Source organism: Prunus mume, linkage group LG2 (genome assembly GCF_029339155.1).
Source record: "Prunus mume cultivar Tortuosa linkage group LG2, ASM2933915v1, whole genome shotgun sequence".
NCBI lineage: Eukaryota > Viridiplantae > Streptophyta > Magnoliopsida > Rosales > Rosaceae > Prunus > Prunus mume.
The window spans coordinates 37,671,567-37,685,253 of NC_142699.1; the positions used below are offsets into that span (position 1 = coordinate 37,671,567).

The window sequence follows — 13,687 nt, forward strand, 5'->3', positions numbered from 1 at the left end:
ATTTTTTTTTGTGAAAGAGTCACAAATGACACAACTCATACACAACCAAATACTCCATTTATTTATTTATTGTCTTTCAAAAACTCCCTCTCTGTCTCTCTCTCACTATCATTTGTCAGCTTTCGTTTGTCACCCTCTCTCTCAGTGATTGCCTCGTTGCCTATTGTTACAATTATCCATTTATTGTGAGCTTCTTATCATTTCAAATGGTAAAAATAAATATAGTAAGGCCTGTTTGGTTCATGGAAAAGAAGATTTGATGATGGGAAATCAATTGCTTTTTCATATTTAGTAAGTCCATACATAGGAAATCGCTGTCTGACCCATGAGAAAGTAGAGGATAAAGTGAAGTCATTCTCCCAACTTAGGTTTTGTTTTCCCTCATCATGAGAAAGTTTTGGAAAATAAGTCAATATTAAATAAACATTTTTCATGACAATTTTGTCCCCATTAACAATTTAGAATTACAATATATCATTAAATGTATTCTTTTTTTATTTGATTTAATATGGGTATAATTGAAAATTTATATAAACTTTATTTTCCATTCATACTTAAAACAAATATGGGAAAGGAAATAAAGTGATATATCTCAGTTACTTTCCTAGCATTACTAAATATGGGAAAAGAATATTTCATTTTCCATCCCTTGGAAAATGACATGAGAAATGATTTCTCAAATTGCTCAGAAACCAAACGGGGCCTAAGGGTGTGGACCAAAGAATGTGGAATATTTTTTAATTGGCGATCCCTTAGTACTGACCCCCTAAGTGACAAAAGGAGAAAGCCAATGAGCGTCTTACTGTTCTAATGGTGAGATTAAATGCATTAAGAGTATATTTTTGAATCCATAATGCTAGAGACAACAAGTTCTAGACACCAACTGATGTAATACTTTTTTAGTTTTCGAAGGATAAATAAGATCCATATTAAGCCCAAATGAAAACAAATGAAACATTGCCACATCAATTGGTCTGCAAAAGTTAGTGTAATAAATTACTTTTTTTTTTAGCTATACCAATTCCATTAATAAAAGGGAAAATAGAAGATATAGAGGAATTAAGAACGCAACCCAAAAGGGTCCTTGCAAATAATATATCAAAATACAAAGTTATAAAACATAACTATTGCAACACAATAAGCAAAATCAATTCCACATCTTGAAACCAAGCTCACTATGTGAGAGATGAGAACTCTCTACCCGTTTGAGATACAAAACACCTTCAAGGGGAAGAGCAAATCATGCTCAACTTCCACCTAGGCATGTGGTCAGAGCATCTCCCAATCACCCCATGATCTCAAAGCACCAATTGATAGTACATCCACAAAATGAAACAACTCTACCCCTCAATGCAAGATCCACTTCATCAAACCCAAAAAATGAAAGGACAACACATTAAGGGGCCAAAGCTCGATAGGTCTACACAAATCTACAAAAACACAGCCTAAATGGCATATAGGAAGACCCTAATACAACTAGGGTTGAAAGAAACACTAGGAAAACAAGACCCTTGCACAAGAACGACAAGGAAGAAAAACACTCCACACAAATAAAAGGATTATTCGTCGGATGGGGTTGGTGCCAATGGTAACCTTGAAATCGAGGCCTGACTAAATCGCATGTTTTTCCCTTGGTAATCTTTTTATTTATTTATTTTATAATTACCAAGAATGGTAAATTAGTGTCTTTAGTATTTCTCTTTTTGATTGGTGATCGTTAAGTATGCATTGCACCTATATGCGACAAAAAGAGAATGCCTTTTCATTTCAACGGTAAAATTAAATGCAATAAGGTCTTCTCCAATCCATTTGAGGTTGAAGCATCTTTTGTGGGTGGGGTGTGTGTGATAGCATCCACAATGATGCTCTCTACTTCTTAGTTAAAATTTGGCTAAGAATATAACAAAGTTATTTTAGGAGCTCTCTAAAAAATTTTAACTCCAACCATACTCTCTAATTTGGAGAGTCATAAATGCTATAACTCTGTTTTTATTGGTCCATCTCTATTAAAAAATGAAATAAAAAATGGTTAGTATTAAATAAAGGTTTGAAATACTCATTAAATAAAGCAGCATTAAATTATAGGGAGCCACTAGAAGTCATTTCTCTCTCCTTAGATTTCAGAGCTCATAGAAGACTCCCTATTTTAAGAGGTGGATAGGGAGCGTGGTTGGAGTTGCATTTTTACCATTCCTCCCTAAAATTTGTCTAAGAAGGTGGTTTAGGGAGCCCATTGTGGATGCTCTGAGATTCTGCATGTAAGAGCATCCACAATGATGCTCTCTATTTTTTAGCTAAAATTTGGCTAAGAATATAAGAAAGCTATTTTAGGAGCTCTCAAAAAAATTTCAACTCCAACCATACTCCCTAATTTGGAGAGTCATAAATGCTATAACTCTTTTTTGATTGGTCCATCCTTATTAAAAAATAAAATAAAAAATGGTTAGCATTAAATAAAGGTTTGAAATACTCATTAAATAAAGCAGCATTAAATTATAAGGAGCCACCATGAGTCATTTTTCTCTCCTTAGATTTAGGAGCTCCTAGAGGACTCCCTATTTTAGGAGGTGGATAGGGAGCGTGATTGGAGTTGCATTTTTATCATTCATCCCTAAAATTTGTCTAAGGAGGTGGTTTAGGGAGCCCATTGTGGATGCTCTAAGGGTCTATACTTACTAGGAGTATTGATAAGGGGATTGTAGAGAAAGAGTGCCCCAACAGTGTGTCCTGTGCTGACATGTTGCCTCTTGCTGCAAGAGACTCCACAACCCAAGCCTAAATTCACATATGCTGACTATAAATTGTAGATGCATGTTGCAGTCTGTCTGGGGTTTGAAACTGGGAAGTTCCACAATACCTAAACAAGAGATTAGGAATTAGGAATTTTCCGTAGTCATTGAGGGATGGGTGTGTTCCCGTTATCGTTCATTTTGAACAGACTTGGTTATATATATAGTTAATATAGAAAACAGAGGTTGAAAAGGGGGTTTTGTATTGTATTGATATTGTTTGTATTGGTGTACATAGTTATATGCAGGTCTGGAGAGAACTTTACATGGAAACTAATAATGTAGAATGCATAAGGATAGCAGTGCATATATGCAAATAATAATTTCAGATTTGGTGCAGCTCAACCCATGATTGCCTAGCTGATGGACGTGATATCTGGAGGAGATGTCGTGGGAGTGATTGAAGGAGCGTCGCCCCCGCAAGACAGTGGCACCTTTGGTGACGCTGATCTTGGAATCGGAGAAGGTGAAAGCGATGGCGAGACAGCGGCTTGGTCAAGGCATCAGCAAGTTGGTCAGTGGTGGAAACGTGAGAAACATGGAGCAGACCACGAGCAACACGATCCCGAACAAATTGAAGATCAATTTCGATACGTGAAGTGAACATTGAGAAGTTTAATTGAGCGTAATGGTATGAGCTAATATAATATTTCATCTCTTACTATAGAATATCACTGTTGTTAGGTGTTTCTGTTAAAAGTAATTAGTAACGTGTACGAGATATTTCACATATATTTGTGTGGTGGGCAGTCTTCCAACTTACAGTTTACTTAATCGGTTATAAATAGTTTGTGGTCAGAAAATATATATAGTCGAACAAATGAACAATTCATTCAGTTTAGTACAAGTAGAGAAACAATATTTATGTTAACTACTTTATTAATTACTAAACAGCTGCTAGAAGAAACTAGATTTCCATGTAGTGATTTGTAAAATAAGCTTAATTAAACTTAATCTTGAACTGTTTTTAAAATTTCAGTGTTGTCATCATTATTCAATCCAAAAGAATTAGCTATTTTAGTTGATAAATTGGTCACAAGCAATTGAAATTAAATGATAAACTTAAGTTAGTAACAAACCAATTCTAATGCACAAACTCATACAACAATATCAAGCTTATATAATACACATCAACGCACCAACTTACAACCACTTTTAAACTCTCGTTACTATAGACTACAAACTTGTACTAAACTCAAAAAGAGTTTATACACACAAAAGGAAATACATAAGTTGCTCTCCCACCTTGTCGTCACCAAGTAGAAAACAAAAGGCAGCAACTCCAAATCTGCAAAATGAAGACACGCATAGCAAACAAAAGCAACCACACAAATCCATGAAAAACTACCAAGCAATACAAGCCATCCAAAAGCTAATAAAAGCCCAAGGGAGAGTGGAGAGGCATGGACGAAGGTTTGAAGGGAAGAGAGGCCACCGACTAGTCCCAATCGATGTGACATCTACGTTTTATCATCTTAAACGAGCGGGTAAGTTTACATATATATATTCCAGCAAGCGGGTAAGTTCTCCCTCTCAACTTCAAAAATTAGAACATAAAGAAAGAAAACTAATACATAGGCAACAATAACTAAACCCGAGTGAGCAAGTGCTGGAGAATCACCTAAGACTGCATATGTGCATGAAATGAATGCACCCATCATTGCAAGTACAGACGTTATAGTGATATATATAGTAGAATGCCAAAATACTTTGTACCTCTCTTTTCCCTTTGGGAGTATCAATAAGACAAGGTGCATAATGACGGAATAAGTGGACAAACACAAGGCTAGCATATTGACTAGATAAAAAATTTGGAAAGCTACATTTTTTGTTAGAACTGCATAACCCGGAGTTGTTCCTTTAATCGGTGCCGGGGCTGGGACCATAACATTTTGCTTTGATACTTTACTCATGGCATTTCCCCGTGATGCATCACTTTGATAATAACCACCAGGCATGATGACACCTGCTGTGAATGTAACAGTTGCTACGAGTGTAGCCACTATCAGATGAGATTCTCTTATATTTTTATCCAATTCAGTGTCTTCACCACATTTGTTTTCCTTTAATTTCTGGCCATCATGATCATTTTCGCTTAGAATTCGATGGCCTGATACTGCACCATTCCTTTTCAAAGAATGCTTGAGAAATATCTGCAACACAGACCAAAGAGATATATAGTGGTGCAATTTTTCAGTTGTGTCTTTGACACAAATCATAACCTAACTAATAACTGAGGGCGAGGGATTATTAATAACCTAACCATAACTAGTACTTAAATGAAAAAGTCTACACATATGATGATACCCAAATCCAAAGCATTGAAGACTAAATAGGCTAAATTAATGCTCATCATTCCGACATGTACTTACACACGCAAGCAAGTTTAATGAAATATCATACCTTATATTTAACATTCATATTAGCTTTAATGACGTTGAGCGCGTTCATGTTTTCCTTATTGAATGCCATCTTATCAACCCTACCATCACCAATGAAAGGAATCCGGGTATGGAGAGGAGAGTATGGAGGGATGTGTTGCCATCAACGTCCTTGGCATTTAAGAGGACGTTGCTAAGCCATGGATCCTTTAGAACAAAATTTGTAATTTGAGATTGACGACGCTTCTCCAAGGCAGAATGAAGAGCATTTCGACGTCTTTGGTCGACCACTTCGCAACAATCAGGACAATAGGAAATAAGTTGTTTCATTACATGAACATGGCCCTTGGAGGTTGCAATGTGAAGAGCAGTCTTCTTATCAGCTTCGTCACCCATGTAGGCACTGCATTTATCAGTTTTTAGTAGTTGTATAACAATTGAAGCATGACCATAGAATGCAGCGTAGTGAAGTGGGGTCCATTCTTTTTCGTCTGTCACTATCACCAAATCCTTTTTCTTGTTTAGTATTTCTTCGGTCATTTCTAAAAAGTATATAAAAAGAATAATTAATCAATGCAAAACTAAAAACAGTGTATAATAATAATCTTATAAATATACGTGTACGGTAAGCTAGTTTGCTGGGGAAATGAACGAAAAAGGAGAAATAATTAATTATGTAAGTTTATTATATTTATATATACCTACCTTCATCACCGTAAATCACTGCAGCATGCAAAGCGGTTCTACCAATGGGGCCTTGGTAATTTGGATGCTTGCGAGTGCGAAGTATTTCGGAGAACAAAGCTCCTCTCGGCAGCCAAATAAAGTGAAGTCTTCCCAGCAACATTAGGAGGGTAGGAAAAGTCAGGGTCTTCGCTGATCAATATCTCCACCACACCAAGGTGCTTAAACCGCACTGCCTCGTGCAAGGCTGTGTCCTTCTCCTTACTAGGTGTCCTTATGAAAATCTTCCAGCAGGCTGCTTCTTCTTCTGATGATGATGATAAGGCGAAGGCGGCAGCCCCATGCTCGAGGTCTTCACAACGACGAGCTTTTGCAGTTTGGATGAGAAGTTCAACTATTTCAGCAAGTCCATGTTTGGCCGCCATGTGCAAGGCAGTCTCACCGCTCTCGTTCTGCTGCCATAGCAGTGTCGGACAAATCTGAAGGATATCCTCCACAAAGCTGGTTGGCTTGATCGGCGCTTCTTCTTTAGATTTGACGAGCTTTGGGGTGCTTGCATAAGCTATATAAACATGGAGGACTGTGTTACCGGTTGGAGTCAATATTTGGTTAAGATGCTGCGGATCGTGTCCCCTGAGGACATCAATTTTGCCTTCTTTTGCAGCGTTGAAAACATCTAGATCCATCCCCATTAAAATTGGGACGTCTGTTGCAGCAGCTTCCTGGTCAACGACTTCGACCGATGCTGACGGAGTCTGATCAGTCCAAGTGGTGCGATCCATGTGGTTCTTTTTGGTTGTGCGCAAGACAAAGTACTGCTCAGCTTCCACTTTTTGAGTGGGTGTTGGGAAAAGTTAATGACAAGGTCAGATGAACGAATGAATGGATGAAAATTGGTTTTACTAGTTGAGATTGAATTTGAGAGAGCGAAGAAGAGTGACCAAGGAGAGGGAAAACGGGTAAATTTATATAGATAGAAAAAAAGAGAGAACAGGAAAAAGGACCCCGGAATTACAAATCAGAGCTTCCATTGTACTTGCACCCCACAGAAGCTTCTTAGACTCTAAGCTTCATAAACTGCAAATCGATTGTATCGAAACAGTACTAGCAGCAAATCAGTAGAAGCCTGCAGTCCCTTCCCATGTGCAAGCTTTCATATAGAAAATTGCTCTTGCAGTATGCCTTAGACTGTTCATTATGGTGTAACCTGGTTTTTTCTGAAAAGCACTGATTAATGGCACTAATTGTAAGCTCATTGCAATGAGGGGTGCATGAGAATGAGCAAGTTGGCAACAAAGAGTTCATATTTCCCACTTAGGCAATGCTTGATTGTTGATTGTGTTTGGAACCAATCATTACAGGTTTGAAATCATTTGTTGTATTTTTAATGGAATTCGTATGTTCCAAACAAACTGACCTCTAGGACAATCATAAGAGAGTTGGGTATGTCCCATAGGTCTTGTTTTACTGTCCAATCTACCTGAACTTACTCAGATTAAGAGAGTCCTCTCAAAAATCATGGTTAAGGTGAGACATTCTGTTACCACATCCAGTTTACCAAAAATATAAGGCACAAGTGACTTGCCTTGTGAAAGTAGGTCTTGAAGTTGAAAATCATTTTAAGGATAAAACCCTTCCCAACGTTCACATATTATAGTATTTATATCATAAGATTTGTATTCACATAATTTAATTGGGGGTTTAGGCTCGGTCACCTTTCACATGTGATCATCTTTAATAATTTATAGGCTCAGATACTAAAAGTTCAACAAATTCATCCTCAACCAACGATGAGGAGAAGATATTCATTTAATAATATTGTTACCAACAAAGAGATTTAGCATAGTTGAACATCTTTGAAAAATGGTGATATGATAGATGCAATGTGCATCGCACCAATCAATATAAATATCACTCTTCTACAAAATCGCAGGATTATTGCTCCTCTAAGCATAAGGTGGTTGTGTACATTTAAATTGCATAGTAGATGTGTTAGGATATGATTAACAGGTAACCCGTAATTAATATGACTCCTTAATTTTCATGAAAGAAAATGAATGACACAATTATTTACATCCATCTTTTATTCCAGAAGAACACAAAAACCATTATTTTTTCAACAAGAAAACAAATAAAAATCAACAAGAGATGAAAAGCTGTTAGGCCATCTTACGAATAAGTTACCACTAGCCCCTTGGCACACGCCCACGCGTGCGCCAATTGGTTTTATTTTATTTTTAGAATTAAGAAAAGATAACATGGCAATTATGTTCTATAAAAGTAGGACCTATTATCTGATTTTGTTTTTAATTTTATTTTTTATATGAAAAAATGTGAATTTACCAAATTATCCTCATTTAATTAATAATTTCAATTCTTAATGTTTGAATTAATAAAAGGTATTTTATGGTATTTTAAATGTTTCACCATTCTCTGCCTTTTACTTTATATAGACTAGCCTCTTGGCACATGCTCGCGCATGTGCCAATTGGTTTTTTTTTACTTTTTTATTTTATTTTTATAATTAAGAAAAGATAACGTAGGCAATTATGTTCCATAAAAGTATGACCTATTATATGATTTTATTTTTATTTTTAATTTTGTTAATATGAAAAATGTGAATTTACCATATTGTCCTCATTTAATTAATAATTTCAATTTATAATGTTTGAATTAATCAAGGGTATTTTATGGTATTTTGAATGTTTCACCATTCTCTGCCTTTTGCTTTATATATATAGATTATGATAATGCTTTGCATATAACAGTAAATGATACTCAAACAAAGTTACCGGGTCTCCATCCATGAAAGTTTACAGTAAATTATTATTATTATTATTATTTTTAAAATTGCAACTCCAAGTTACAAAGACTTCTCTTTCAAAAAAAATCAAAATCCCATGTCCTATAATTTGGTGCTTCAAAAATTGTCTCCCTGCGCAATTTTCTTTCAACTAAATTGCCGAAAGTCTTCAAGGAAATCATGCAATTAGTATCATAACTGAAGATGCTCAAACTCGCTCGCCTCCACCCTTTCCAATGAAGATAATGAAGAGTATCATAACTGAATATGCATGGGAGTAATGTTTTAGCTTTGATGTATTTTATGGATTTATCTCTTACGTCCCAAAAATAAAACATATCACGATAGCTATCAGTTAAAAATATGCCATGCTTCCATCCCATTCACCACAAGTCTCAATTGATCTAAGATCAGTTGCAAACATTTTGTTGTCAATTTTGTAATCTAGCTCCCACTTTTTTTTTCTCATAATTTTTTAGCATCCATATCTCAAGAGAAGCATACCTAGATGACATAATAGCCAAACACCCTCTCATGTTAAGCAAATGATTCAAACCATGACCAAAGCCCTGTGATGAATTGGGATAAAGGATCCAAACAAATTCATCTTTCTCGAAATTGAAAGAAATAATACGATTGGGTAATCCTCCACATCACGATAAATCAACCAATGCATGTCTCCGTATGCATAGATACATTCTTGCTACTAAACTCACACTGGGAAACTAAGCGTATTTCTCTCCACAATGACGATCTTATGTCCAATATATAAACGTAAGCCACACAAAAAAACCTCCCGAAAGCATATTGACTTTTAACAATACAAACAATCTTATGAGTCCTAGTTATACCATCAAATCCCATACTGTACCACTTTTTATCATAAGCTTTAACAAGGTAATTAATTGGCAACTCTAGATCTAGAACTTCTCCTCCGAGAGGATTGACCAATATGCATTTACCCATCCCTTTAAAGCAAAACAAGTTGCCAAAAGCAAAATCTGCTTCGTAATAATGGAGACTGCACAAAATCTGTGTGTATGTATACTTGCTTTTTGTGAAGTCGTGCTCGCCTTTGTAGTTCAATTATTGCAAGGCAAAGCAGCTACGGTGCGTTGGAATAAAAGTCGAGGTTTGAGTAAGAAGCATAAGTTGAGGTACTTCAACAACATGATTAGGTAACACTTGCGTTTGGATGAGAAAATTTAAAAGTACAAAGGATTTCATAAATAGTGGAATTTAAAATGACATAAATTAATATTCTAGACTTTGTAAAGTTTCTTGTTCGGGTGATGGATTTAAAACACGGAATTTAACATTTATTTGTAAAGTTATCTTTTTTAAAAACTCTACCTCTCTTAGGATTTTAGAAATGATGACTTTTAGATAGAATTTAAAGTTGGGATTTATGATCTCCAAATTCCATATTTTTTCCCACATGGAATTTCTAAATTTCTATGTTTTTTTATCCAAACATGGGAATTGGTTCATGTCAATTTAGAAATTCTGAGTTATGTCAAAATCCCAAGTTTATTTCCCTTATCCGTAAACGTAGCTTAGCAAAAAATGGGTTATCAACTATGCTTAGAGAGGTCTTGGATACGCTACGGATGTGACAAAGTGATTTTATCGGCAGTCTTGTAAGGACGTCGATGAGGATATCGTTGGGTAGGTCCATAAGGTTGGCTTCTCGTTTCCCTTAGCCCTCGACTTCTCCAACCCTAGTAACAAATTTGAATATTATATAAGTATTGAACTCATCACAGAGATGGTTCATAAGAATTGTATCAAAGAAGTCAAGATATATTAACACAAAATTGTATTATTTACCAAAAACAAAAACACAAACAAACAAATATCACAATTGACGTCATACAGTTACATATTTCAAGTAAATTAAATTGTAACAACAAATCAACAATACTTACCTTTAATCAAAAATATTAAAAGATGCGGTATCAAAATTAATAGAAGATCGATGCATCCGATTACAAAGTTTCTTCCAAACCAGCAACTACCAAGAATTCCCTTCATCTTAGTCCCAACGACTCATGGTCAATAAATAAGAATAGAGTTTGTTGATGATTTGGTGTCCTCATATACTATGTTCGTTTTGCTAACTGGAATAGAAAAAATAGAAAAAATTAGAGTTTTTCTTTTTTTTTCTTGGGCAGAAAGTAACGACAGTTGGAATGGAAGTAGGGTTTAGCTAGGATACAAGTAATTAATCAATAAATAATCATGGAAACGGGAATGACAAATTTAGGCTTTGATTTTATCGCATTTCTGGAATGGTAGTGGTTACTGGTATTATTGTTTTAAGGGGTAAATTAGTAAATTTTTTCCCTCCAAAAAGTAACTATTTGAGTTTTGTCCGGACTCAAACCGTTTTTTCCCCCAACCCTTCATATTCAAATTTTAAGTCCACAACTTTATTCAATTATTTAAGAATTGTTTAAGTCTAAAATTTTTTTTAATGGATAACTTTTCTTCATTTAATATTTTTAAATAACTTCATAATTTATTTATTTTTAACAATTTGACCTAAAAAAAAATTGAAATTCCACAAAAAATATTTTATTCCAAAAGAAAACACCCAACATAATTGAAACACAAAAGGATGATTGAAACAATTTTCGACCTCATTCACTATCTCCAAGGCTCCTGCAAAGGTGATTGGTCAAATCATATCGAAGGCTCTAATGCACATGTGGAGATCGAAACTCTATTAAGACGAATCATGTAATCACAGAGAGTCTGCCTATCTTGGTGGTACTCCTATGTAATGCTTGCCTCAAGCTCATATTGTCTTGTTGTGGCCTTCCTGGATTGTTGTGGATACGTATCCTCATCATCAGATTCCTCTTCAATATATTCATACTCATCATCCACAATCATGATGTGCAAAATTATACACGTCATCATGAATTAAGTGCAGGTTATCCTTGTAACATATTCGTGCAGGCCCCAAACAATAGCCCATCGAGCTTGTTAATATTCCAAATGTTCTTTCAACATCCTTCTTGTACACTTCTTGCATTTGTGCAAAAAGCCTCTTTTTTGGGTTATCAGGAGAAGAGATGGTCTTCACAAAAGTAGCCCAACGGGAGTAGATCCCGTCAGCCAAATAATAGCCCAAATGGTATTGATTTCCATTGACAATATATTCAACCTTGGGAAGCCACTCCATGCACCACATCATTGAATAATAGGGAACGAGCTAATATATTGATATCATTGTTGGATCTAGCGGCTCCAAAAAAGACATGCCATATCCATGTGTTGTACGAGGCCACGACCTCTAGCACAACTTTAGGCTCTTTTTTTTATCGGTAAATTGGCATGTCCAAGCATATGGCCAGTTCTTCCATTCCCAGTGCATGCAATCAAGACTTCCTAACATGCCTAGAAAGCCTCAATAGCTCGCCTTGTGAAAGAGCCTGTAAAGGTCAACTAGATTTGAAAACCTAAGGTACCATTGTACATATACGGCTTCAACAACGGAACAAAACTAACGGAGTGATTCAAGACCTGTGCTTTCACCCAATCTACAATACTCATCGGTTGTAAACATGCCACCCAAATTCCGCTTTGGAATCCTGTTGTGATCGACACTGTGGTTGCCGAACATAATTGACTTGGTTGCCCTTTTTGATTAAAATTTAATTCAAAAGAACAAGTACTTAAATATATACACCAATACGTTTCAACGTTCTAGGCAATTTGAGCATCTAAACAAAGGAGGTAACAAAGGAGGTAACCGTGGTGAACCAAGGAACCCTAAAATGGGGAAGAACGGGAAGGGAATGCATGCACGACAGCCTGGGGGCGCAAAACATTAAAAAGGTGAGTGGACCCCAAAAACAAAGTTTAGAAAATAAGTAAGAACATACTAACCCCACAGTAAAAATACAATTATACAAAACTAACTCATTTTCTTTATCATACACATGCTGAAATCAATGTATTTATGCATTATATACCAAACACATTCATGGTTAACATTAATCTTGTAAAGCATTAAAATCTTTAAAACTACCACTTAGGTGTACCCCTCTATTTCCGTCAATTCCTGGTTTGCCATCAAATATAAATAGGCAATGGGCAACCTTGTCCGTAGACATCATCATATCCGAAGGCAACAATATCACCTAAGGTGGCAAAATAATAATAATAGTAATAAGCAAAGTTTGTTGGAAAATGATAAATAACAAAGGATATTCCACTCAGCAACGTGCAAATCATAATATTTAAAGGCATGTCTCACTTATAAAACACTTTTCTTTGAATAAAACTTATTTAAGATTAAATACTGAAAGTAAATTGCATAAATTCATTTATGAAAACAAAAAGTCCACTCACGGTTGGTCCGAGCTCGCTGGACCTTTGGAAGGTCCCTCCTGCGGGTCAACTGGTGCCCGAATGCCTGATTCAAATACCAGAATAAAATATATTAATAAAACTGCTCGGTATAAATATTTAAATAAAACCCTGACCCCCGGCTTCTAGAAGTGCGTGCATCAATTAAAAGTTATTCCTATGCCCACATTACGTTCCTTTAATCCTAGGACATTCGTCCCGTGAATCTGATTTCGATCGGACGGTTAGATTCGTCACGATCACACGATCGACGATTCTAAAACCTTAACCCTAGGGTTCGCGATTCCGGAGTATCCGGGACTCCGATTCATGATCCGTCGAATCCTACACAATCCTGGCAAGGTCTAGATTAACATGTTTTAAAGTGATCACGATCCAACGGTTCGAAACTATTGAACTGGATAATGCATACTATATAAAAGTCTGCTTAACACTCAAACGACGTCCGTTGAGATCCGCGAATTTCTACACACTCGTGAGAACACTAGGATCATTCTGGAACTGAGAATTCTCCCCACCAGACTGCCCACGCGCCGCCACACGCGCCGGCAGTTTGGGTGGCTTGAGAAATTTCCGGCGGCCGGAAAAACTCCAAACCGCCGGCCCAAACTCCTAACTTAGATAAAACACCCAATTTGGAACCACTTTTG

At 36.1% G+C, this 13,687-nt stretch overlaps 1 protein-coding gene across 1 annotated transcript; it reads right to left on the reverse strand.

Moving 5' to 3' along the window:
• Positions 1-4,410: 4,410 nt before the first annotated feature.
• On the reverse strand, positions 4,411-5,710 carry LOC148920228 (uncharacterized). Its single transcript, XM_089044569.1, has 3 exons — positions 5,276-5,710; positions 4,613-4,942; positions 4,411-4,416 (listed from the first exon to the last, which is right to left on the reverse strand). Exons 1-3 carry the CDS (start codon positions 5,708-5,710, stop codon positions 4,411-4,413), a joined length of 771 nt encoding a protein of 256 aa, XP_088900695.1.
• Between the last annotated feature and the right edge of the window lie 7,977 nt (positions 5,711-13,687).

Coding starts and splice junctions, on each gene's coding strand:
- LOC148920228 (XM_089044569.1), bottom strand. CDS start 5,710: ATGACCGAAGAAATACTAAACAAGAAAAAGGATTTGGTGATAGTGACA. Junction 4,943..5,275: donor GATTCCTTTCATTGGTGATG/GTAGGGTTGATA, acceptor TCTGTGTTGCAG/ATATTTCTCAAGCATTCTTT.